General features: G+C 46.2%; 1 protein-coding gene across 14 annotated transcripts in view; it reads left to right on the forward strand.

The window, feature by feature from the left end:
• The window catches only part of Sfswap (splicing factor SWAP), a 70,154-nt gene that overhangs the window by 18,101 nt on the left and 28,867 nt on the right, over positions 1-23,186 (forward strand). For all 14 annotated transcript variants that reach the window (XR_377056.2, NM_172276.3, NM_001359952.1 and 11 more), the window contains 3 exons: positions 20,244-20,484; positions 21,995-22,123; positions 22,708-22,801. Coding sequence is in view for 13 of the 14 variants with exons in the window: in NM_172276.3 (NP_758480.2) it covers positions 20,244-20,484; positions 21,995-22,123; positions 22,708-22,801 (464 nt within the window). In the remaining variant the exon portion in view is untranslated. The remainder of the gene's footprint in view (positions 1-20,243; positions 20,485-21,994; positions 22,124-22,707; positions 22,802-23,186) is intronic.

Consider the following 23,186-nt stretch of genomic DNA (forward strand, 5'->3'; position numbering starts at 1 on the left):
GCCTTTCTCCCACTGTTGTTTTTATTTTCAACATCTTTTTCTTTCCTTAGCATTCCTGTGAGTGTATGATGGAGTGATGTGTGTGGAGTCGGTTCTCTTCCACCTTTACTAGGGTCTGGGGATAGAACTCTAGTTATCAAGCTTGCACCGCAAGCACTTCATCCAGCAGCCCTCACAGTCTATGGCTGTCAAGTGTGCTTTACTATACACTTTCACAGCTGGGTAATCGATTGTAATGTTCCGAACCTTGCCTACAGACAGCGGCCTGTGGCTTATCCCAGTTTGTATCAAGGTTAAATCTAGCAGACTCTTTGGAGTTCCTTCTTTCCCACAGTGTTCCAGAGAGGGGTGGAATGACACTTGGAGAGAGACTCATGCATATGTGTGAATGATCACCATCATTCGATAACCTTGCTTCTGCCTTGGCAAGTGTCCACCAAGCCTTACTACTTAGCAGACAGGACAGGAGCAGGGAGTGCCTGTGACTGTGGAGCCTTGGGTAGCAATGTCAGGACTCTGCACAGAGTGAGTGTGCCTGGTTTCTGTTGCAACTTGTCTGGCTGATAGATAGGTTGACACAGAGGATAGTTAAAGATTATGAAAGATGTGCAAGACTGCTGTGGTTAGAAGGACAGAGAGGGTCATGATGGCTCCCCAGGCCCATGTGTGCCCTGCTTTCCAAGCTGGCTCACTTTGTGTTTGCTGTACTGGTGTGTTAAACAGCCATGCCTCTGTACATGTGGATCCCCCTGTGGATGAAGGTCAGGCCCGACGTGCTCCTCTGCTTCTCTCTTTCTCTCTTTTTTTTAAAAGATTTTATTTATTTATTATATGTAAGTACACTGTAGCTGTCTTCAGACACACCAGAAGAGAGTGTCAGATCTCACTATGGATGGTTGTGAGCCACCATGTGGTTGCTGGGATTTGAACTTTCTGACCTCTGCAGTCACAAACACACATAGAAACACACATGCATATATACATAAATAAAGCAAATCTCAAGTCTGATGGCTTGTACCTTTAATTCCAGCACCTGGAAGACAGACAGGTGGGCCTCTGAGTTCAAAGCCTACCTGGTATACAAAGTTCCAAGCCTGCAATGGTGCTGTACAGTGAGACCCTGTCTATGTGAGTTGCTGTACTTCGGCAGGCCTTGATTTTTGCCATCTGTACATACAGAACGCAAATGTATTCTATTCTGAATGAAACATTGAAAATAATTATTTCTGTTGTATTTTAAGATTCCACATTGCAATGGTCAAGTAAAACCTAAGGTGATTTGTAGAGGTCTTTTCTTTTCTTCCTTTTCCTAGTTAGAAAATTCTCTGGTTATGTAAACAACAGTAGCAGAATATGAGAAACTTGAAAAGAAGTCTAATACAAGGAGACATGACGAAATGTGACTTGCTATTGGAAGTCCATGAAATAGTTCATGCCTTAAACAAAACAAATGTACTGAAAACAGGTCTGCAGATGGTAGTGTGGATCTGATCAGTCTTCAGAGAGCAGAGCCACTGTCGCCAGGCCGGCTAGCCCTGCCTGCTGGGCTTGCTCTTTATCTTTTTAACAGTGTTTTATTTATTATCCATGTGTGTACGTGTGCGCACATGCACGAACACGCATGCACACACTCACGCACTGTGAGCACATACATACGTACACATGTGAGAGAACAATTGAGTGGAGTTGGTTCTCTTTCCTGGATTCTGGGACCAGACTCCAGTTGCTAGGCTTGTAGGGTAGGCAGGCAGGCTGGGGGATGAGATGGCGAGCGCCTTCGCTGTCTCACTGGCCCACCGTCTTTTCTTTTGAAGAGCTCGAATGTGCTCTTCTCCACCCTTTCAACTCTGGGCCACAGCTGCTCCTTAGGCTCCAGCAAAGCATGTCCCCCACCTTCCTCATCCCCCTCCCAGTCAGGGTTTCTGTCGTGGGGAGCAGGCGCCCAATGCTCCAGCCCTGCAGTGTAGGCTTTTTATTTTGTTATTTGGAGCCTCAACAGTTTCTTTTCCTCCTGTAATTGCACAGTAGCTTTTTAAAGCACTTGGCTTTTTATCCAATTTTTCCAAAGCATTCCACTTTAAATTCACAGAAACAGCAATTCTCTTCTTATTTAAATTGTGTGTTGGCATAAAATTTAACCAGATACATAATTATAGTAAGTTTAACTGAAAAGAAATTGTTTAAGAGAAAATGTGGTAAAAAGCAAAATCTCAACCTTGCAAAGTGGAGACCCCTCTGCCTGGTGAGCCATGGCACAGGCTACCTGCAGGCGGGACCACTGCCCCTCGGGGAGCGCCTACAGGCTTAGCACAGACAGCCCAGCACTGGCTGGCTCTGCAGCAGGAAGTGCAGAGGAAAGTGGGCACAGCCAGGGCTCAAGAGCAGTGTCTGGAAAACAGCCAGCAAGAGCCTGTGGCTGCCCACCAGCCGACTTCTGAGTCTGAGAGCCAGATGAGTTCTCCTAAGGAGAGGCTGGGCCAGGAGGGAAGGCCTTCTACTTTAAACCATAGTCAACGCTTGATTACGTCTACGAATGCATTTTTGTTTTTAATGAAACTATTAAGGAAATGGGGGAAATGTTTAATGTACAAATAAGTTTCATAGGTGGGATATAAGTGGCAATCCCCTCAGAGCCGCTTCAGATAAATGAGGTGAAAATGAGTGTATGTCATTTTAAAGGTTTTGCTCAGCTGTTCCCCAGCTGCTGCACAAGGGCTTACCTAGGGAGGCCCCACAGGGCAGAGTTGGGTTGGAGGCCACAGAAATGGGCATCTTAACCAAAGGGCCTGAATGGAGAAACAGATGTCACTGCAGCAAAGAGGAAGCTGACGGGCAGTGGCTTTATTAGTGGGATTATGGGGTAAGCAGGCAGTGTGAGTGGCATTAGGTGTAAGACTGAAACATGCACATCCAAAGCATGTCCCGTTAGTGCCAAGGATACCCAGTCTTAGACTTCAGTGATAGCCAGAGGCTGAGGTGCCTCTCGCTACTGAAGCATAGTAGTAGCTACATGAATATTTTGCCCCCCTGCCCGCCTCCTGAGCACTGGAGCTTGAATAGAGCTATCTGCACTGTTGGGGGCCCATAGAGTGTGTGGCTTCTGAGGAAGTAGAGATGCTGGGGAAGAAGGCCAGCATGAGGTGGAAGGGACGTCTGTGTAGGTGTCTGAAGATATACAGTGTCATTGAGAACTGGGAGAAAGAAGCTGAGGTGGAGGGCTAGCTTGTGTACTTGCCTCTTTGAACAGGTCCTTGCCAACAGACATGCAGATTTTTGTCTTGGGTGTTTGTTTGTTTGTTTGTTTGTTTGTTTGTTTTTTGAGGCAGGGTCTCATGTAACCCCAGCTTTCCTCAAACTCAGCCTTGTAGCCAAGGATGACCTTGAACTTTCTGCTCTCCTGTCTCCATCTCTACAAGCTAGGATTGCAGACATCCACTGTCACACCAGGTCTTAGGTGGTGCTGGGGAGAAACGTAAGGCTTCACACATGTTAGAAGAAACACTGTACCACTGAGCTGCATGCCACCCTTGAGTGTTCAGGTATGTCTAGGGTTCCACTGCTGAGTGAGTTTTCACAGCTGGGACATTTGTGTGTCTAGGCACATGGCCCTGCGGGTCTCTGCTAGCAAAGCTAGCAGCTCTTCTTTCCTTTGGTGCTACTTAGGAGCTCAGGACACACCCAGCTCCTGGGCTTGCTTCTCACTAATTTCCCCAGATTTGGGCAGCCTGGGAAAAAGAACATCTTACTTTTTATGTGATAAAATTTCTTCTAGAAGCTCTTTAAGTGAAGATGTATAAAATTAACAATTTCTTTCATTTCTTAACTTGATGGTAAACCATTTTTCAAGCCCTATTCTATATTACTTGGCTACTTTGCAATAAATCCTTATAGAAGAGTATAATTAAATTATGCAAGAGGCATTAATGCTGAAATATTGTCCACTGTCAGAGCCAACAATGCTTTCTGTAATGTTCTATAAATAACTAAAGTGTTCCTTGTGACTGAACTTTCTGTGTGCATGCACAATTGCATGTGAGTGGGGATACACGTGTGCCACAGTGTTCTTCTAGAAGGTCAGAGGATAATCTCGTGGGGTCACTTCTTCCCTTCTACCTTGGCCTGTGTTCTCAGAATCAACCTCAGTGCATCAGGCCTGTGCACAAGCAGTTCTACCTGCTAAGCCACTTCCCGAGCCTATCCTAGTTTACATTTTGTTACCATATTTTTAAATTTTATTTTATGTGTGTTATCACAGCATAGTACATGCAGGGCGTTCCAAGGGTACCCTGCAGCAGTCAGTTCTGTCCGCCCCTGTGGGTCCCAGGAATCAAATTCAGTTGTCAGGCCTGGCAGCAAGCCTCTTTGCTCACTCAGCCAGCTCACTGGTCCCTGTGCCAGTGTTTCACAGCTGGGTGGCTGTGATAGTGGCATTGTCTTTTGTCGACAGTGTAGTTGTTAGTCTAGAAAGGTAGGAAGAAGCAAGGAAGGCATGGCCGTGGAACTACCTCACCACAGAGGAGAGGGATGACCTGCCTGTAGCTGCACAGCAAAACTTAAGCAGTGTGGGTTATGGTGGGAAGATTTTCCTGGGGCTCAACCACAGACCCTGGGATCCAAACTCAGAGCTAAACTCTAGGTGTAGCTGTTCACCACTCAGAAAGCCAGCCCTGGAAGGTCTCTTTCTAGGTCAGAGTAGAGATCTAGAGGTAGGGGATGTAGCTTAGAGGTGGAGCACTTGCACGGCAGGCTCAGGACCTCGGGTTCAGCCCCGGCCCCAGTAAGGACAGGAGGTGAAGTTGCATGCTTTTTTGTGAGAGGGGATGAGTCCCTGTGAAGTCATTTCCTTCCCAGGGTTTCTAGCTCACAGGGGCAGCCTTTGCATAGCACATCTCCAGGCCCTGGGCTCACTTTCCCTTTACTTAGCCCTGTTCCTAGTTTTTGTTAGGACTATTTATTAGCTTCATGTTGAGAGAGCATATGAGGAATGTGTGTGTTCTGTCTCTAACTGTAATTCCCACTTGCTTAGCCTCAGTTCTGTGGCTCACTGGATTGTTTTTTCCAGCACAGTATCTCCAGTTGAGTTGCTTATGTGATTCATCTCTTAGACAGTTTGAGTCTCATAAGCTAGGTGTTTTCAAGGGCTCTTCAGAGGTTTAGGTAAAACAAATGAGCACTGGTAACTGGTAGGCTACCTGGACTCAGAGGACTCAGGAAGTAGAGGCAGGAAGCGCTTGCATTTAAAGTCAGCCTGGCACGTACAGAGAGTGAGACTTTTTTTCAAAGGAAAGAAAAAAAGCCAGCCTTCAGCCTTCATATAAAAGAAGACCATGTCCGGGTCTGGGTGTGAGGTTTTCAGATAACAGTTTCTGTCCCTTGGAGTCTTGTGAACCAGAGCCCAGTGTAACTCTTGACACCACAGAGGACCCTGGGCTGGCAGGTACTGGTGTTACTGGTTGACTGGTTTTCTTCTGCTGGATCTCATGCTGTTCTCTTAAATTCTTTCATGTTTGAGCATGTTGGCTGCCTTTTGACATACACTGCAACACAGCCTCTGCTGAGCCACATGCGCCTACAGCATAGTGACTCCGCCCCGTGTTCAGGAAGAGGCTTCAGCATTGTCTTCCTACCCACTAGCTATGTGCTGTTTGCACTTGGGCACCTGCCAATGCCTCTGCCTTCAGTGTCAGTTGCTTAGTCAGTCTGCATTTCCCATGTGTGCCTTCAGTAGGAAGCTCACAGTCCCATTAGTCGGATGCTTTCAGTACCACTTTCTGGCTGTTGGTCTGCGCCTCCTTTCCCTGTGAGTGTCCTGTTCTCTGCTTGTGGCTTGCCTCTCTTTGGCATCAGGTGATTATTTCTGTCTTCTGTGGTCAATCCTGTTCGTGCTGCGTTGCTTCTGTGTTTGTGTTTCAGTCCTCTTTCTAAGCTGTACAGTGGAGTCAGGGCTAGACCTTCTTAGAAGTCAGGAGTACACATTTCCAAACATGTCACCACAGACAAGATACTTGAACAATAATATTTTGGTATAAGCCAGGAGGTAGAAGCAGGAGGATTAGAAATTCTACATGAAATGCTATCAGAGAAACAATACAAAAACTGTGTAGCCATCAGGATGTGAGAACCACATTTTCCATATTGTAAAATAACTATTTTCCTTCTTTGTTTTTTTCTCTTGAGTTGTTTAAATATATGAATGGGGCCCGGGGCCTGTGAGAGAACAGATGACAGTCCACACTGACCCCTGATTGACTGACAGTGCCCAATCATCTGTACTCACTTAGCTTCTGGCCTAGTTGTCTGTCGTTGTGATAAGATGTCCTGGAAAAAAAACACCTGGAGAGGGATAGGATGTGTGCAATTCACTATTGCAGATCACAGTCCATCACAGAAAGGAAGGCTCAGTGGCCAGAGCTTAAAGCAGCTAGTCGCCTCACACCCACCGTCAGGAACAGAGAGACGGCTATGCCTAGGGAGTAAAGTGCGGCCTGTAAGAAACCCTGGCTCAGACGGTAAGGTGGAAAGCAGTTAAGGAGAATGTCAGCTGAGGACGATACATACATGTGCTGACTTCTGATTTCCACATGGATGGATGGATGGCTCACATGCACTGTGTAAGTTTTAACTTAGTTCAGAGAAGATTTTCAGAAAGAAAGTCTAATCTAAGAAAAGAAACATTTTTTAAACATGTTGGACGCTGTAGATGCATCTGGTGGCCCAGATGTGACCTTCATGCTCACTGCAGAAGTCATTCCAGTTCCCATTTTCAGGCTGATGTCAAAGCTAGTCTTTCTTAAAGACACTTTAAAAAAAATTGTGTGTGTGTGTGTGTGTGTGTGTGTGTGTGATTCTGTGGTTCTATATGTGTATGCCTTTGTGTAAAGGCCAGAGGATTTTAGAAATGCCTACAAAATCACCCCCTTTAAGACAATGTTGCTAGTAGCCTGGAGCTCACCAAGTAGGCTAGACAGCCTGGCCAGAGTCCCAGGGATCCGTCCTCTTGGTACCACTTTCCTAACTCTGGGCTTATAAGTATTTACCACTGCACTATGCATTTTTTTTAGGTTCTGGGACTTGAACACAGGTCCTCATGTTTAGTGTGAAAGCACTTCATAAGAGAGCCATCTCAGCCGGGCGTGGTGGCACATGCCTTTAATCCCAGCACTTGAGAGGCAGAGGCAGGTGGATTTCTGAGTTTGAGGCCAGCCTAGTCTACAGAGTGAGTTCCAGGACAGCCAAGGCTACACAGAGAAACCCTGTCTCGGAAAAAAAAAAAAAAAAAAAAGAGCCACCATCTCCCTGGCTATGGAGATATTTGTAAGGCACTGGGTTGTCTGGAAGCCTCAACAGGGCAGATAAACTAATGTGGAAAGTAATGTTCATTTTCTCAGATATATCATGGTGTATGTGCCCTATTTTAGCAGACCATGGCAGTTGTCTGCTGTGATGGGACATCCTCGAATCAGTGTGGTGAGCCAATTATCAGGTTTCTTACACACTTGCAGAGATGAGGACAGAGACATTCCTCTATTTGGGAGTTTGGAGGCTACCTGACATTATTTTTACCCTCTGCAGTGGAAGAGTCTGTGTCAGAAAGTGCTGACCGCTTTGGACTAGGAAGGGAATTCCTGAGAGTCAGGTACCTGAGTTCAGAGGGTGAAACAAGGAATCTAAAGACCTGAACTGACTGCATGGAAAAGAGAAACTTGGGTTCTCCTCTGGGGACCCTAAAGCTTTACAGTATCCACTCTGTGAACTTTGCTGTCCTGAGAAGGAATGACTCAGCAGTGACAGTGACTGTTGGTGCCAACAGAAGTGCTCAAGACATCATGGCCTCCCCCTCGTGTACATTTCTAGTGTGAAGGAAGCAGGGCCTCGCAGAGGTAAGGGAGAGCCACTCACCTCATAGAACCTGCTGCAGCATGCAGATAGCAACAGGCGTCTGTTGTCAGGGAAAAGAGGGTGTGGAGTTGCTCATTGACTCTGAGATTACTATGGTAATAACCATCCTGGGACTGGTCCAGGCAAAACATAGTCATAAAAAATGACCACTTCTGGCAAGCTGGGCTGTGGTGCTTCAGAGCAAGCCTTCCCAGCCAGTCACCTACAGGTTTGCCTGAGTTATGCTTTGTTATGCCTCTTTGTGGAAGTAGCTACATTGCTAGATACATGGGAATGAGAGATGTGGCTGGTGTTGGGTCTCGTGCCCTGGATCGTCAGTTTGGTTGTGCTGTGAGAGTGCAGGAGGTGAGCAAAGCATACTGCTGGCTGCCTGGCGAGTGTTTCCTGAGAGACTGCAGGGGATAGTGAAGGACACTGTTGGACACAGCAGTGGATGTGTGATTGTGTCTCCACAGCTGAATAGGTTGTCAGGGCTTTGATCTAATCTGGAATTAGTTTCTTGATGACTATGGCTATGACAGCATTATTGGGAAGGATGGAAAGGAGAAGATGGAGCCTTTGAAGGACATGGCATTTGTCCTGACTTCTTTCCATAGTCCTTTTTCTGGTTCACCATAGTGTGAACTAAGCAGCTCTGAAACCATGAGCCTGGATGAGTTCATTCCTCCCCTGTGGACTTTAAGCCTGGGATTTTGGTCACAGTAGTGCAGACTGACAAACTGAGTACAGCATTGCAGTGCTAAGGAGTAGATCTGTAAGCCATTGGGGTACAGCCACTGACATCACAAGGCTAGAAAAGAGCAGGAAAACAGGGAAGGATTGCCACAAGTTCAAGGCTAGGCAAGCCTACAGAATGAGACCTGTCTGAAAACAAACAAAATCAAGAAAGTCACAGTTGTGGGTGGGATCAAAAAGAGCTGTTATTCCACTGACTTTTCTGCTTTCAGGAAGACTTTGAGAAAACAAAGACAAGTGTTTCTGTAGGAAGTTCCAAGATTGTAGCCCTTGGCCAGATTGTCAGTGTGCTTTCAGCAGCCTATACCTGCAAAAGACATGTGTGTGTAGCCTGTGGTTTGAAGATGATTTGTTACAAGGGATACCAAACTCAAGCCCTATTAGATGAGGCTAACCCAAGAAGAGTGCCTCTTTCCTCACTAGTACACCCGTACTGATGGAAGTAACAGTCTCGAGACAGCAGCTTTGATGATAGTGTTAGTTCCACCAAAGTGGACATTTGGAGCTGAGCATATCAGCACACACATGTCTGTAGCTACCTAGCAGTCAGGAGACCAAGGTGGGCAGATGACAAGAAGGAAAAACTGCCTGTTTGTTTTCATTTCTCTCACATCATATAAAGATCTAATAATGTCTTCAGTTTTACCTGAAGGTACACAGAAACACAATCTATGTCTTTCTTTTTATTACATTGTAAATTTTTTGTGTATCTGTATATGTGTGGCTGTGAGTATGTCATGGCATAAAAATGGAAGTTCAGGGATAACTTGTAGGAATCAGGTCTCTCCTACAGTATGGATGGCTCTTGGAGATCAAACTCAGGTTCGAACTCAGAAATCCGCCTGCCTCTGCCTCCCGAGTGCTGGGATTAAAGGCATGCGCCACCACGCCCGGCATATCTGTCTTTTCTACAGATGTTTACCAGCCTCTACTCTCAGTCTCAAATTGTGAGGTAACTTATCTGAGTATCCATGTGTCAGTTACCCACAGAGATGTGTTCTAAAGAGGACAATGTCAGAGAGTTTTACTTTAGGATTATATCTTGGAGTGTGTGTGTGCCCCCACTAAGATGGTTGTGACGTCACTGGTAGTCTCACTGAACCCTCATTGACCTAAGCAGTGTTCCCCTGGTTTTATATGAAGCCCTGCACACTTTAGTGGAAATCTGCTTTGTTAAGAAGCTGGCTTTGCAGCATACCATTTGTTAGCTTTATGCAGAGATGCATCAGTGTATTTGAGGTGACAGGAGAGTTATTATATAAATCAGTAAAAGCCAATGTCTGAGAGCAAAATAGGTGGGTGGGTAAAGGGGGGACAGGGGTTGTGGCAGCAGGATTAGCAATCAAGCCAAGGTTGCCAGTGGTGCTTGCTAACTAAGAATCCGACTAGGAATGTGCCAGAGGATTGTGTGTCTGGGAGGATGAACTCTAGGTGCAACTGAGGTCTTGTCAGCCAGCCATAGACTAGCACAGCAGTTTTCTCAAACAGCGGCAAGAAACCTTCCTAGCACACTCTGCTGCTCTGCCAGCATTTGACAAGAGGCAGTCAGGTAGGTGCTCATTCAAAGAATCTCTTTCACTGTGTCTGCTTTCAGAGTGGATTGATTTGTTCTGGGTAGAAATTCTCTAGTACAGCTGTGTTTGCCAGCCAATTCCTCATCACAGTGCTGGGTCAGCAGCTGTTTGCCCCACACATTTAGTAGTGGTTTTAGTTCTTCACATTCTGATAGTAGCAACAGGCTCACCACCATTTCACCAAGGGTCCTGATCCTATGGCTCCATCTTGGAAACTATCCTATTGTTCAGATGACTCACCCAGTTGGCTGTGTGTACTGCTGAGTCTATAGTGTTCAGATAACTGACACACATCCTTTATGAACGAGTAGGGGGCAGAAAGTAACTGAGAGGGAACATGGAACCATGCCAGGTGATCTAGGCCTTTACAAAGGCCTCCCTGCTCTACAGAGTGAGTTCCAGGACAGCCTGGGCAACTTACTGAGAGTTTGCTTCAAACTAATAATGAAGACATGGGAGATGGACATCTCAGTGGTTAAGAGCACTTGGTCTGGTACCTAAGTACATGCACAAAAGCCAGACATGGCTGCACATGCCAGGAACCACAGCATGGGGGTTGGAGACAGGAAGGTCCCAGGAGTTCACTGGCCTACCAGCCTAACTGAAATGGTGAGCTTCTGATTTAATGAGAAACCCTGGCTCAAAATGAGAAGACAACTGAGGGTGACACCCAGTATCCTGCTCTGATAACCACATTCTCACATGCATGTAGCACATGCACACACATACCACACACACCTTTTTGTTTAATCACCAGTATTGGGGAAAAGTATCAGTATTGTGCTTTCTCTTTGCTACAAGTTCAAGAACATGATGAATATGGTAAGATGTTTCTTATTTCTTTGATTATAATTAGTACATGCTAAGTTTTTGTTTTAATTAGAGCGGGACATATCTATACTTTGAAAGTCAAATGCATACTTGTTATGAAAAATGTCTGCACTCCATCTCCCAGAGCCAGTCTGGGTTCCAGGATTACTTGAAACACTAGTCTCTGAAGTTGGGTCGACTCTATCCACCCTTGCTGTGGCTACACCTCTGTTCCTCCACATCCTGAAGTTAGGTGCTCTGGGATCTTCTTCTGCAACAGACAGCAATCTCTTTACTTGCAAGTGCCCCTCAAGCTTTCTCATGCCCAGAGTTTAACACTCCCACCTGGTGGTTTTTTTTTTTTTTTTGGTTGTCTTAAGCCTTTAGAGGAGCAAACAGGTAGAGGATATGTATATAAAAATATATTCTAGAGTCAGGCAGTGGTGGTGCACGCCTTTAATCCCAGCACTTGGGAGGCAGAGGCAGGTGGATTTCTGAGTTCGAGGCCAGCCTTGTCTACAGAGTGAGTTCCAGGACAGCCAGAGCTATACAGAGAAACCCTGTCTCGAAAAACAAAACAAACGTGTGTATGTGTGTGTGTGTGTGTGTGTGTGTATTAAAAGGGAGTCATAACAACAATCTGCACAGTAGTGGTGGGGTAGTCCAGCAGTTGCTCTCTGTGTACCAGAGAGAATGAGAACTTGGTAACTGCTTCAGCAGTCAGTGTGGTGCTGAAGACCTGGAAGACTCCAGAGCTGTCAGTCGTCAGTACGTATTGGAAGGCCAACGTAGCTGGAGTCTGATATCAATCAGATCTTGAGATGAGTTAGATAGACTTAGCAGCAAGAAATGAAGGGAAGTGGCTGGAGAGAGGTAGCTCAGCAGTTAAAAGCACTGGCTCCTCTTTCAGAGTATCCAGGTTCAATTTGAACCATCTGTAATCCTAGTCTTAGATCTAACATCTTCTGGCATCTAAGGGTACCAAGTACACACTGATGCAGAGACAAACATGTAGGCAAAACACTCATCCATAAAAAAGAAAGAAAGAACAAAATGAGGGCACATAGACATGCAAACACTGTTTTGCCTCAAACATCTTTATGTATCTGGTATACCCACAGGAAAGTGCTACACACTTGGTGGATGGGTCACCTCTCATTTAATCCTTCCTGGAAATGCACTCACAGACCCTCCTAGATAAACAGCTGAAAACATCAACTTTTCCCCCAGAGCAGATATCTTCAGGTTATACTCTATAACTTAAATATGATACACAGAGCGACAACACTTAAGTTCTGACATTTTCTTAATGTTATATGGTAATAGAATAGGGAAAGAAAGAAAACACAAATATCTGCTTACTAATGCATACATATAAAGCCATGAACATTTTAACAAAGTAAGACAGAAACATTCACGGCAGTTACATTCCTCATTTCTGTGATTGGTTACTTGGCTACAGTTGTTTATATTTTTCTACTTCCCAGCTCATATGCTCAGCAAGTCCTGTTTCTTTACCTGTGGGAGTAGCCTGAAACTTACTTGTAACACAGGAGGGCTGAGGATTTATGTCCTCCCTGCCTCAGCCTCCTGAAAGGTTCTGGCTCCTTTACCATCCTGCCTGGATCGAGTTGTTACAGTTTCAGACTTAACTCAGAACATGGTCACACCAAGAAAGACTCTACTCTTCCTTTCTCCATAGCAGTCCAGTTTCTCTGTGATGTCTGGAGCAATTATTTCTAAAAACATTGTAACTCCTTTCTTAATGTTGATTCAAGGACATCAGGAGCCAGAGTGGCCAGGGGAAAGTCTTAGCTTCTAGTTTAACTGAATCCATGTAATGCTTCTTGTGCCTCCTAACAGAAGCACTCCTTCCTCTGGAACCAAGACATCTAGGCTAGCACAGCATTAAATTGTAGGAACAGAAAGCAAAATGTTGCTAGTGAACCACTGGGGGTAGTAGTATTGAGTGGTAACGTTCCCATTTCTATCCCTTGAGTCTTGGATCCATGAATCCTGGCTATAGGAGAAACTACCATATTCTGAACACTGAATCGGAGCATTGTAGTCTTCTAGAGGACTCTGCCCCAGCCCTTCAGGCTACTGCTGCCTACTTGGCCATATAGCTGTGTCTTTAAAAAGCCATTCCATCATCTGGTCAAGCCAGCTGCTTTAGTTGTTGATCCCATGTATCATCCTCGCCTCGCCATTGTGACTCCTTTGTTCATGGGTCCATTGGGTAATGACAGGAATGGCCTTCCAGGAAAAGTTGACTTCTGTCTACAAAGCAAGCCATCCTGCTTGCTTGTTGACATTCTCCTTTGCTGATGTCACCATTTGATGAGCATTTACACAGGACACAAGTATCTTCACTTCATTTGAAGAGATCTGTTTATATTCCTCTTCCCCAAATGTCTATCTTACCAATTTTCCAATCATGTTCTTTCCAAGTCTGCAGCTGTTCATCCAAACTACTGGGCATGCCCTTTGTGTCAGTGTATAAATTGTACATCTGTCCAAATGAAATGTATATGGCCAGCAAGATGGCTTATTGAGTTAAAGGTGCTTGCTTGCCACCAAGCCTGACAACCTGAGTTCAATTCCCAGGACCAATATAGTAGAATGAGAGAACTATCTCCCACAGGTTGTCCTTTGACCTCAGTGCACACCAATAACATGCATGCATGCATAAAGAGAATAAAAATAATACTAAAAATATACAACTCTGCCCTGCCCAAAGTTGTGCCTACCACAGGATTTTCCTTCAGGGTTGTCCCAGAAAGGTGCTGTAATACTACAGTTAGCTATCCTCTTCTGGGGAATGGACTCTACATAGGGTAGCACTATTCATAAATCAGGCCTCACTTTTGTTCTCTTTAGTCGTCCAGTCACAGAACATGCCTCCTGACGCAGTGAGTTCATGGAGACAGAAGGCATTGTTGGAGTAGTTGGAACCATAGGCATTTGGGTAACTTCATCTATGACCTACTTGGGCTCAGTTACATAAATATTATCACTTCCGATTGATGTCGCTTTGCTGCTTTGCATGTCCAACTTTATGGCTTAGTAGGTAATGCCTAGCCTATGATGGGCAATTCAAGTCATGTGGTAATAGCCCATTGTCAGATTCTCAGGTTTCCACTAAGTCCCCATAGCAGGCCAAGAGCTCTCTCTCAAAATCATTGTCTGTGGGTGAGAGCAAGGCCTTGTTCCAAAGTTCCAAAGGCCTCCACTGTGATTCCCCTGTGCGGTCCTCAAAGGACCCAACCATTACCCCATGTAGCACTGACAACGCAGCAGTGCCATCAGGTTTGCTAGACCATGTGTTCCAAGTGGCACAGCAGCTGGATTGTTTCAGGGATTGTTGCTGTTATTTTGGACCCATTCCTGGTACCACAGTCTGTATTAGGCATGGTTCTCTTGACAAAAGAATAGAGTGTGTATGTTACAAGATGATTCACAGGACTGGCACAGACTGGTCTGGGTAGTGTCATAATAGCCATCTACCCACTGAAGGCTGAGAACCAAATATAGGTGCACAGTTCATAAGGCTGCTGGAGTCCCCACTGAAAGCCTAGGGGAGTACTGGGGAGTCATTGGTCTTCTCCCCCTGGGGCAAGGCCGAAGAGGCTGAGTCAGATGATGGATGGCAGCAGTAATAGGAGAACTGGGTGCACTTACAAGCAAAAAGCAGAGGTGGACCGGGCAGCAGTGCCTCTTCTTTTGGACCGCCTCTTCCTGTTTGATTTGCTGCAGAAAGGTGCCACCTACTCTGAGGGAGGGTCCTCTCCCCTCAGTTAATCCTTCCTGAAAATACCCTTACAGGCCTACCAGTCAAGATGAATCATCTTAAGTTCTAATAATGCCATCTTTCGAAGCCTGGGTGGCTGCTGCTGAAGCCAAAGACAGAAGCTGGTCCATCCGTCACTGTACACCTGTGTGTTAGCTGCTGGCAGCTGTTTTCCCAGTCTGCTACTCTAGTCTGGGGCTGTGTTGTCAGCCTCCAGCCTTAGGCTTTCCTGTGGCTTCTCCATCGCCCGACTGTACTAGCTCCTGTGTTTGTCTCTTTGGGGTTCTCATTTGTTTGCTGGGGCACATCCTTGTTACAACTTGTTACAAGAGACTATGCTGGAAGATACATTTTTTTATTTCAACCCTTAGATAGATAGTGGGAAGGACCTAGTATGATGTAGATGTGTTTTTCCCTCCAGTCTGGAGTGCTCTGTGCTATAACTTCCCAGCCCTTGCCCTCGGCTGATACTGCCTGTTCTCTCCTGTACAACTGGAGCATTCATGGAACAGTGTGTCCATGCCAGTGCTATGTCAGGAATGCTTGCACAGCCTTTCCATTTGGCACTGGCATGCTAGAGAACAAAACAGATGGGAAACAGGGAAGAGGCAGCAGGCTCTGCATCTGCAGTTTTGCTTTCCGTGGGATCCAGTCTGAGGATGTTCAATGGAAAATTCCAGAAATAAAGCAACTCAAAATTTTAAAATTGTGCACTGCTATAATGAGTTATATGATAAGATCTTGAACAGTCACAGACCTTCCCACCGGGACCGGAATTGTCCCCTTCGTCCAGCTGACCCAGCCTGTAGGCTAGTCTCCCTTCCACTAGTCACTTAGGAATTGTCCTCATGTGTTGTGGCTAGGGGTTTACATTCAAAAGACCCTTTTAAAGTCATCTGCCACTGCTATATCCTTGTGCCCAGGCCACCTAGTACCATCACAAATACACTGTTTCATCTTAAATTATACCAAGACGGGTGTGCACAGCACAGCAGGATGTTGGGTGAATAGCCTGCTCGCCTAACTTCTATTACTGTAGTAGTTTAACTCCATTAATCATTTCTGTGGTCACTCTTCCTGTGACTGCTTTGCAAGTTAAGCCTTTATGAGTATTTGTGTGTAATAAATAGCCATGCAGGGCTCAGTGCTGTTTACAATGGCAGATGTTCCCACAGCACAGTGGCTATACAGGGGTTTCCAACCAAGAATCCTAGGAAGGGATTGACCAAAGACTTAGAGAAAGCTGGCATGAGCTGGGATGATTCTCACAGAGGCCCCAGAAGAGGAGGAAGAAGGAGCTTGTGGGAACACCTCCCAGACAGAAGCTTGCTGAGCCAAGAGGCCCAGGAAATCTGACTGGAGGCATGACATTTCCTAGACCAGAGCTGTAGGACAGAAAGGGTGTAGATGAAAGCCCAATGCAGTTCTGGACACAGTTGGTTTGGAACATGAGTGACCTCTCCAGTTAAGAGTGCCGAGTGAAGAGTTCTTAGATGTAGCCCAGGACTGGAGACGGGAATAGAATGCAAGCCTTTAGCCTTGGGAAAGGCTGAGGGGTGCCTGTCAGCCAGCTAGAGGTGGGAAGGAGGTGGAAGGACATGGCATGAATGGTACAGGAGGGACTGAGGGCGTTGCCTGAATGGTACATAGCCTCAGAGCAGAGTCAGTGGCCCTGCATCTTCCTTCAGGGTGCAGCACCAGGGACGGCCAGGAAGGTGGCTCACTGCTGACTCTCAGAAGCTCTCAGCTTGTGACCTGTGAGTTTTTTAAACATGTCTCCTTTAATGTCGTAGTTGTGTCTTAGGAAAGTTTCAGGATCCTCAGCACATACCTGCTCAAGAGCTGAAGGCTCTGGAAGATGATTAGATAGGGCTGGAGTGTAGCTCTGTTGGTGGAGTAGCTGCCTAGCAAGCATAGGGCCCTGGGTGGTTAGGCAGATGGCACCAGCCTTGCTCTGGGTTATTGCACATGTAAGCTTGTGAATAGCTGGAAAAGTGCTTCCAGGTGTGCCTCCACGCTAGCAGCTCACCCTTCCTTCCATGTTACTGCCTAGATGGCCTGGGAACCTGGGGCACTTTCTCTGTTGCCTCGTTTGGTGTGGATTTTTGCAGTACTCAAAGAAATACATTTATTAGCATACTATCACCTATTTTCACTCACTTAAAAACCCAGACCTGGTCAGTCATGGTGCTTTGTTCCTGTACTCCTGTCTCCTCAGTAAACTGAGGAAGGGTGCTCACTAGAGACCAAAGTTTAGAGGCCATTCTGGGAACAGAGCAAGGCCCCATGTCGAGATGGAGAAATAAGCAGTACCCTTGGGAAGTTCTGTGTATCATTTGAAGGTAGCAAGGCCTCTGGCTTGTCCTGAGGATGGCAGCCTAGCATCAAAGATCACAGGCAGCCCTGAACCAGGTACCTGCATTGCAGGGCTATACTACCCAGATCTTCTGTAGTAGGTGCCACTTTTTAAAAGTTTGCTGTTGTTTGTTGTTGTTGTGGGTTTCTTTTATATACATGAGTGTTTATCTGCGTGTATGTGTGCAGTGCCTATGGAGGCCAGAAGAGGGAGTTGGATCCCCTAGAACTGGAGTTATATATGGTTATAAGCCAGCCAGTGTGGGTGCTAGGAACCAAACTTGGAACCTCTGTGAGAGCAATATGTACTCTCATCCACGGAGCTGACTCTCTAGCAACTCCCTCTTTTTCTTGTAATAGCATCTTATTTAGCCACATGACTTGCAGTATTCTAAGTGTGACTTTTTGGATAATGTTGTGAACTGTGTTTGAATAGACAGCCCAGTAGTATTAAGTACATCTACATTGTTACTTGACTGATCTCTGGCGCCTCTTTCATCTTGCAAAATTGAAGCCATCTTCAAGTTTTTGCAAAGATATTATAAAAATACTTAAGTTTTATGAAAGATTTCTACCATAAAGCTTTAAAGTAAGATTATAAAATGTCAAATAGTATATTTATAGTTTATATTATAAAATCAGAAAGCCTGTGAGTGTGGGGCATTTTCATGTATATGATTTTGTGTGTGTGAGAGACAGACAGACAGACAGACAGACAGATCCACTTTTCTTCTTGGTGTGTGATGTTAGAACTAATAAGTGCTTGGGAACTTGTGCCTTGGGCTCAGCTGATGATAAGGCTATAGATGCTTGTGCTATAGACTCCACTGCCACAGAGTGTGTACCCATGGAGACTCTTAGCCGGGACTGGGCTAGTGTGAACTGTAGTCACTGTGCAGTATTTCAGTGCTGGGTTATGAAGAACAGAACAGCTAAGCTATACTCACTGAGTGCATCAGGAGCTGACAAGAACTTGCCACTGGTTCTGCGATGTGCCGCTTTGGGGGCAGTATCAGGCCTACAGCAGGGAATTACCACGGGTGTACATGCCAGAGGCAGAAGCCAAGGGACAGGATGAGCTAATAGGAATCCTGTCTCTCAGGCCATTTTGGGGCCTTGTCCACAGCTTAGGTGCTCCTGGCAGGAAAGGGCAGGTCCAGCTTCCTCCCGGACACTGTGCATGGGGCTCTAGGAACAGCAGGTGCACGGTGGTTACAGCATGGGTCTCTTGAGTCTGTGTGGTGCCAGGGTACGAGGTACTTTATATCAGTACGCTACCTCCTCTGAAGTCCTTCTGAGGTCACACAGGTGTCTCTGAGGTGTGAATTGAAGTCCTAAGTGTCACATGGAGTAAGAGGTCAGAGGGAGGCAGGTGACAGCAAATGCTGTCGATTAAGTTTTGAGTGATACTGTGTCCAGTATTATCAGGTGTTTATAGGGTGGGTCTCCAAGTTACTGCGTTGGATGTCTTATCAGCACAACACGGTGTTTCTTGACCAAACAAACACTGAGTGCTCAGTGCTGGGAAACAGAGGTGCCAGTGAGGCTGTCTTCTTGCCAGCCCCACCAGCTGAAGAGATGTGGTAGGTGTCCCTGTGAGTAGAGGTGAAAAGGCACTGGGCCACATACCCTACACACATACTTAGTTACTGCTGTTCCTGTGTACCAGCGTCTGGTATGTAACACTGATCTGGGTTGGTACTGGAGACTTGATATGTATGCCATGCCTAATAAACAGTGAGTCAGTCCACCTCCAAGTGTGTCAACAGTGTGTGGGGACTACATGCATGCATACTTTTCCAGCGTGAGCTAGAACGACCGTCTCCTTCCCTTTGGGACATAGTACTCCACTCTTTCATTTTGCCACTGTGAACAAATGAAAGTTAGATTCCTTCACTTCTGTCCTAATGAAGAGGAAATTAATTCCCTGTGTAGCCAGCATTGCTATTTATCTGCAAGAGGATTAGAAATGAAAACCCAGTTACTTCATTAGCTTTCTGTGCTCAGTGTTAGATTTGAACATTTTTTTTCAAAAAGATAAGTAGGACTCAAGAGTTGGCTTAGCAGTTATGAGCACTTGTTGTTCTTGAAGAGGACCTGGGTTCGATTCCCAACACCCACGTGTCAGCTCACAACTTCTGTATCTCCAGTATGAATGGGAATCTGACACAATATTCTGACCTCTGCAGACACCAGGCACACATACATTCAGGGAAAACACTCATGCATATAAAAATTCAATAAAAAAAGACATCTATTAAAAATTTTAAAGGAGATGGGTACCTACCTCTCAGGACTGTTGCTAGCACAGCAGGTTGCTGTCCTTTGTACATAAAGTGAGCTGGAAGTTGATACTGACCACTGCTGACTATAGGAAAGACCACAGGTAGCTGTTAGAGACAGACGGCAGACTTGTGAGCTGAATATAGCAGCCCCGTAGAGCGCATGTGGACAGCAGTTTCTAAAGGGAACAGGAGAGTGAAAAAACATTCCAAAAACTGTAGTTGGTGTGGGATTGAGGGGGAGTTAGGAGTTCTGCTCTGTGAGTACGGATGCCTGAGCAGCCTTGTGGGAGAGGGCTGGCTGCCCACCAGTCATTCCTGCAGCAGTTTTCACTCTGCATGAAGTGCATGAAGGAAGAGTGGCTTATTTAGGAAAGTCCACACTTGTTAACATTGGCTGTTGGGTGCCTGTCTGCTACTGTTCATTGATACAGATACAGAAGCAGCATGGTTGGAATGGGCAGAGTGGGTGCTGCACTTGGTCACGGTCTCTTTCTTAACTGTCTGCCGTCCTGTTGTATTAGTGATTGTTGTGATCAAATAACTGACAGGAACAACGTCAAGTGTTTCAGAGAGTCTCAGTCCATGGTGGAATGTAAGAGCCTGAGCCAGTAGCTGTTCATACTGTGGTGGAACAGGAAGTAGAGAACAGCCAGGCCCCACCTCCTGAAGGTTCCACAGCCTCCCCAAATGACACTATAAGCTGTGGAGCAAGTGTCTAGAACATGAGTCTTTGAGGGACATTGTAGCTGGCTCACCTGTCATTGGCCTCTTGCTTACAAACCCTGTTTCTTACAGCAACTGTGGCAGCCATGTACTACAGCTACTACATGTTGCCAGATGGTACCTACTGCCTGGCACCACCCCCACCTGGGATCGATGTGGCCACTTACTACAGCACCCTTCCTGCTGGAGTGACTGTGTCCAGCTCACCTGGTGTGACTACCACTGTACCACCGCCTCCTGGGACCACACCTCCTCCACCCCCAACCACAGCTGAACCAAGCAGCGGGGTTACCTCCACAACCACCACCACAAGGTACGCATGCCACCTGCTCAGCTTGATGGCTGCTGCCGTCACCAGTGTTCTTCATCTGGATCACAGACCTGCATCTCCAGAGTTAGCATGGCTCTTATTCATTTATTATTAAGCACACACCTGTACGCGCAGCTTTTGGAAGGCTGAAGCAGAAGGATTAAAAGTTTAACGCCGGGGGCTGGTAAGATGGCTCAGTGGGTAAGAGCACTGACTGCTCTTCCGAAGGTCCTGAGTTCAAATCCCAGAAACCACATTGTGGCTCACAACCATCCGTAATGAGATCTGACATGTACTCTTCAGAGTCAGCTACAGTGTACTTACGTATAATGAAAAATAAATCTTTAAAAAAAAAAGTTTAACGCCACATAGCCAGGCTGGGTCAGGCATTCTCTGAGGTCAGTGCCATCCTGATCTGTATAGTGAGCCAGTCAGAGATACACAGGGAATCCCTGTCTCAAAAGAAGAAGAAAAAGTTCAAAGCCAGCTTGGTAATATGTATAATTGTTCCATTCTTGTATTTCTAGCACCGAGGAGGCATAAGCAGGAGGATCAAGGGTTTAGGGTCATCAATATAATAGGCTACAGAACAAGACCCCATTTCGGTACCAAAAATGGTTCTAGCAGTGAAATCTAGCCAGATGCAAATGTGATTCCTAGGCCTGATCCCATATCTGCTCCTTAATTCTGGGCTGTTCTTGTGTCGTGTTGGAAACCTCATCTGGGTGGTGTTCGGCGGAGTTCAAGTGAGGTGAACTGAACTTGTCAGAGCTCAAAGGGTCTCATACTGATTGGTGAGGAGAGGACTCCAAGATCTCACGTTGTACAGTCTTACAGCATCTAGTGTAGAACCAATAATGGCAGAAGGACATGAGTGTTGTGGGGGGTGCCGGGTGGGGGGCAGTTCTCATAATGGCTGCTGAAATGCTTGACTAAAATCCTTCTTTCTAATCATGCTGAGAAGTCAAGTGTGGGCTGGGGATGTCACTCAGAAGTAGATCACTGGCCTAGCATGTGGGAGGGATTAGGGAGTGGTTTTCGGGGCATTGCTGAGAAAGTTAACACAGAGAAGGATGTTGAACCAAGTTCTTGCCCGTTTTAATGACTTGAACTTGTTTTGTCCCTAAGAAGTAGCTCATAATTAAAAGCGAATGCTACTTAGGAGGAAGTCTTGATCCTGGCTCTGGGACTTTGGACCTTATTCTTTAATCCCCACTGTCCCAGTTTTCTGTTTTGTTTTGTTTTGCTTTGCTTTGCTTTGTTTGAAATAGGGTCTTGCCTATTGGGCTTACAAGGTGCCACTCACACAACTTCCTGCAATCTCACTCCCAGCAGTGATACTCTGGGTCTTGTTACTGCCCAGGAGCTGGCTTCATTATGTTAAGGGGCTTCTTGCCTTTAGACCTGCTTTAGTCTTGCTCTTACATGGCTGAACCTGAAAGGACCCTCCAGCTGCCAGTGCCAGGCTCAAGCCATGCTGAGTTCAGGGTTGCTCACCGGCTCTTCTCCACAGTGCGCTTGCTCCCGTGGCCATCATACCCCCGCCCCCCGACATCCAGCCTGTGATTGACAAGCTGGCAGAGTACGTCGCTAGAAACGGCCTTAAATTTGAGACCAGTGTTCGAGCCAAGAACGATCAAAGGTGAGGTGAAGGTGAAAGGTGAGGTGTTGGGCTGGGGTGTTTGTCTGGCATTCGTGAATTTCAGAGACAGTGTTTGCTTGGCATTTATGAGTTTCTGGGATCAAGCCCCATGTTGCAAAAAAGTCAAACACAAGCATGTCAGGTATATGAGATTGAGGATTCTTTTGTGCTTTCATCTTCCCTGGACTATCTTTACGTAGACATATTTTTGTTCATCTTAGGAAATTACCCAGAGTTAGAGAGGGTTTTGTTGTCGTCTTTATTGTGCAGTGACCACGTAGGTAGGTGTTTGAAAGGCTAGAATTCACACTGCTCAAGGGTCCGTGTCCCCTAGTCCTGGCAATGCCAATAAAACATGGGCTGCATATATAGGGTCATATCCCCCATGATATGACCCTAGAGGTTGGGTTAGCCCTTGGCTTGACTCACACGTCAGTGGATAGAGCAGGACTGAAGCCGTGTAGAGTCTATGAAGTTGTTCTGACTTGTGTCTATGAGCTTCCCAGAACAGGGCAGGCCACATGTGGGAACCCTGAGGACTGCATGTAGGCCACGTTGAAACACCAGACCTTCACTGTTCACAGATTTGAATTTCTTCAGCCCTGGCACCAGTACAACGCCTACTACGAGTTTAAGAAGCAGTTCTTCCTGCAGAAAGAAGGAGGCGGTAGCACACAGGTATGTGCTGAAGGTGGGGAAATGGAGGCACGGGACTCTGAGGACAGGTGCAGACGGGACTTCCTCTTTACTCTGAGGTCCACACTGTGTCTGACCTATCCCTTCAGGCAGTGTACTGTCTTGGATCTGTTGAAGCACCCACCCACTTATGCCTTGGTGGTCATTTGTCCAGTCCAGCATGTTCCCAGCAAAAACCACTGTTGCTTCAAGCATCAGAGGCTAATTTGACAGTATTGAGAAGGAGAGTTGAGCATGGTCTCCTGTAGCCCAGGCTAGTCTTCAGTTCCTGGTTCTCCTGCCTCTGCTGGAGAGTGCTGGAGTTGCAGATGAGCCTCTGTAACAGTTTACTTCTGACTGCTCTGTAATGCATCTCACAGTGCGTGTG

The sequence above is a fragment of the Mus musculus genome, chromosome 5 (genome assembly GCF_000001635.26).
Source record: "Mus musculus strain C57BL/6J chromosome 5, GRCm38.p6 C57BL/6J".
In the NCBI taxonomy this organism is placed as follows: Eukaryota; Metazoa; Chordata; class Mammalia; order Rodentia; family Muridae; genus Mus; species Mus musculus.